Below are 3,281 nucleotides of genomic sequence, written 5' to 3'. Positions count from 1 at the left end.
ACCTAGTGCTGTTTCTTAATGACTATTCATTCCCCGTAAGTACAAAGTTGGGGGATGTCCAGGCCTTTATTGCTCCAGAGTTAGGGATGAGACCAGTGAAAAGAGTACCTGAAATGCAGAATGGAGGCCCTGTGCTAGTATAGGGCGAGTTTATATTACTGAGAGGTTGAAGTGAGGGGGGAGTGCTTGCTGCCCTCCCTGGGCCGCTCTCCCCGGAGGCCAGGGAAGCCGGTCCCCTCGCTCGCTCGCACTCAGTTGGGCCTCAGGGGCTGCAAGCGCCGCTCCAGGAGACGCAGCATAAGGGCCAAGTCGGGAGATTCTCTGGGCCACGGTCTCGGGACTCCCTGAGGGAACGGCATTAGCCTCCGGCGAGGGAATGGGGAGAGGCAGCCAAGACTCAGTCCAACCCTGGAAACTACCAGAGCCTTTATTTTCCGCATTCTTCCCCTACTTCCGTCCCCTAGGTGAGGAAGAGCTGATTCAGTCCCGAGTTTCTTCACCAACCTGGGCGCAGCGGGGTCGTCTATTCTCCCCCTCTGCTCTGTGGCCCTCTCCCGGCCATTCGCCAGTCGATTTCCATACGGTTTTCTCGGGCTCCGAGAACGCTGGCCGTCACACCCGATTACCCCGCGCTCGGTTGCAAAACCGCCAAGCGCCATACAAATATCATTTCATATTATCCTCAACAAGGAAGGCCTGGGTTCCACTTTACAGAAGGGAAAACTGAGGTTCAGAAAGATTAAATCACTTGCCCAAAGTCACGCGGCCACTCAGCAGCTGGAGAGAGGAGGCGAACCCAAGCTCCCGGCCGCTCACGCTCTCCTACCGGCGCCCCGCCTCTCCAACCCCACCCCAGCGAGGGGCGCCCAGCCCGCGGGAGGAGCGTGCCTCGGCCGCTAATCGCCTGCGGTCCCCGCCTCCATTTCACTGCCTGCAGACGCCCGGGCCGGCTTAGCTCCGACACTGCGCCCAAGGCCACGCGGCGCCGCTGATTGGCCCGCGGTAATTACGGGCACGCTCCGAGAGGGGGAGGGGCGAGGGCAGCCCCCCGCGAGCATAAATTATGCAAATACTTGGGCGCCGCACGGGGCTGACCTGCCGCCTCGCTCCATTCACGGGGGCTGCCGAAGGGGCGGCGGTGGCAAGGGAAGGGGGGCGCCCATTGTTGCACCGGGTACTTAAGGGGTCCTGAGGCCGGTCGTGTGCCACACTCGGTGCTCACACGAGCTGATCTGATCGCCTTCAAGATCACTCGGGAGACCCGCCAGGCGCGTGGCCCCTGCAGGCGAGGCGAGGAGGCGAGGCCAAGTTCCCGGTACGCCCCTGAGCCCTTCCAGGCCCTCGCGCTCGCAGCGGGCACAGAGTAGCCCCGGGCCCTTTCGGAACGTAAGTGCGCCCCGGCAACCCTGCCCTCAGCCCGGGCTCCTGCCTCTAAGCGCCCCCCTATCGGTCCTTGTACGTGGGTTCTGCACAACGCAACGATGCCGGCTCCTCTGGAGACCTGCCTCTCCGATCTCGACTGCTCCAGCAGCAGCAGCGACCTATCTGGCTTCGTCACAGATGAGGAGGACTTCGCCAGGCTGCAGCCGCCAGCTTCCTTCACGGATCCGCCCGCGGCGACCCGCAGGAGCGCACCCGCGATCCCTGGGGCGCCCGATGCTTCCGGGGCGCTAGAGGACGAGCAGGAGCGGCGCCGACGCCGGGGCCGGGCGCGGGTGCGCCCCGAGGCACTGTTGCACTCGCTGCGTAGGAGCCGGCGTGTCAAGGCCAACGACCGCGAGCGCAACCGCATGCACAACTTGAACGCGGCGCTGGACGCGCTGCGCAGTGTGCTGCCCTCCTTCCCCGACGACACCAAGCTCACCAAGATCGAGACGCTGCGCTTCGCTTACAACTACATCTGGGCTCTGGCTGAGACACTGCGCCTGGCAGACCAGGGCCTGCCCGGGGCGGGTGCCCGGGAACGCCTCCCGCCGCCGCAGTGCGTCCCCTGCCTTCCTGGGTCCGTAAGCCCTGCCAGCGACTCCGAGTCCTGGAGCTCTGGGGCCGCCGGCTCGCCCTGCGCCGCCGCCGCCTCGCCACTCTCCGATCCCAGTAGCCCCGCCGCCTCCGAAGACTTCTCCTATGGCGCCGGCGACTCCCTTTTCTCCTTCCCCGGCCTGTCCAAAGACTTGCTCCACACGGCGCCCTGTTTCGTCCCCTACCACTAGGCCCTTCGTGGACACGGTTACCTTCCCCTTCCCCCAGTCAACACGCAGTACATGGGGCCCCAGTGGCGGCCCTGGTACCCCACTCCAGACGGAAGGGGGAGGCGGGAGCTTTAAAGGGGTGGGGGATACCTGAGCCGCTTGTAAGGTCGCTGCACCCTCGCTGCGGCTGCCCCTCGGTCTGTTTCTCCAGCCCTCAGCCCCGGGTCCTCCTGCCCGCCCCTAGACGGCCTTTCCTTTTGCACTTTCTGAACTCCACAAAACCTCCTTTGTGGCTGGCTCAGAGCTGACCCCAGCCACCATTTCAGTGTGATTTAGAAAGGGGACAGATCAGCCCCTGAAGACGAGGTGAAAAGTCAATTTTACAATTTGTAGAACTCTAATGAAGAAAAACGAGCATGAAAATTCGGTTTGAGCCGGCTGACAATACAATGAAAAGGCTTAAAAAGGAGAGACAAGGAGTGGGCTTCATGTATTGTGGATCCTGACCCCCACCACTACAGGCTCGCTCTAGGAAGAACCGGAGACTGTTGCATAGCTATTCAGGCACCGGGCTGGAGGGTACTTTAATTTATTCAAGATGCTTCATTCATATGAAAATGTATTTTTGTACATAAAGAGTTTATTCTATTATTATGAGCTATCATTTACATTTTTTGTACTGCAGATGCTTCGTGTAAATAAAAACTAAGAACAAAAAGCTCACCAAGTTTCTCAGTGTCTCTCTGGGGCTTTTCTTTTTATACCCGGTGACAACTCAACCACTAAAGTGAAACACTATCTCCACCCTCCTCCAAACCCTCCAGTCCTGTTTCAAACGATTAAAAAATAAAACGCACCTGATTTCCACCAAGAAAAGGATAAAGACAGGCAAGGGCATTTGGGATCCATCGTTTCCTTTCACCTTGTAAACACAAGGGAGACCTTTCAGGCTCCCCATAAGCCAATTAAGACTTTTTAGTGGGGAATTAGCCCCGGATACGCAGCTACCTGTAGAGGTAGGGGCGGTGGGAGAGTCTTTCTTTTAAGGAACTCCACATCAGCTGGCTCTGTGTTTCAAAGAGAGGGGATTAA

The 3,281-nt window shown here is 59.4% G+C and overlaps 1 protein-coding gene across 1 annotated transcript; it reads left to right on the top strand.

The window, feature by feature from the left end:
* The first annotated feature begins 1,481 nt into the window (after positions 1-1,481).
* Positions 1,482-2,210, top strand: NEUROG1 (neurogenin 1). Its single transcript, XM_037802308.1, has one exon. The coding sequence runs from the start codon at positions 1,482-1,484 to the stop codon at positions 2,208-2,210; it is 729 nt and encodes a 242-aa protein (XP_037658236.1).
* The last annotated feature ends 1,071 nt before the right edge of the window (positions 2,211-3,281 follow it).

The sequence above is a fragment of the Choloepus didactylus genome, chromosome 13 (genome assembly GCF_015220235.1).
Source record: "Choloepus didactylus isolate mChoDid1 chromosome 13, mChoDid1.pri, whole genome shotgun sequence".
Lineage (NCBI taxonomy): Eukaryota > Metazoa > Chordata > Mammalia > Pilosa > Megalonychidae > Choloepus > Choloepus didactylus.
Note: the sequence above shows the minus strand (reverse complement) of the source record. Positions and strands in the feature narration are given on the sequence as shown.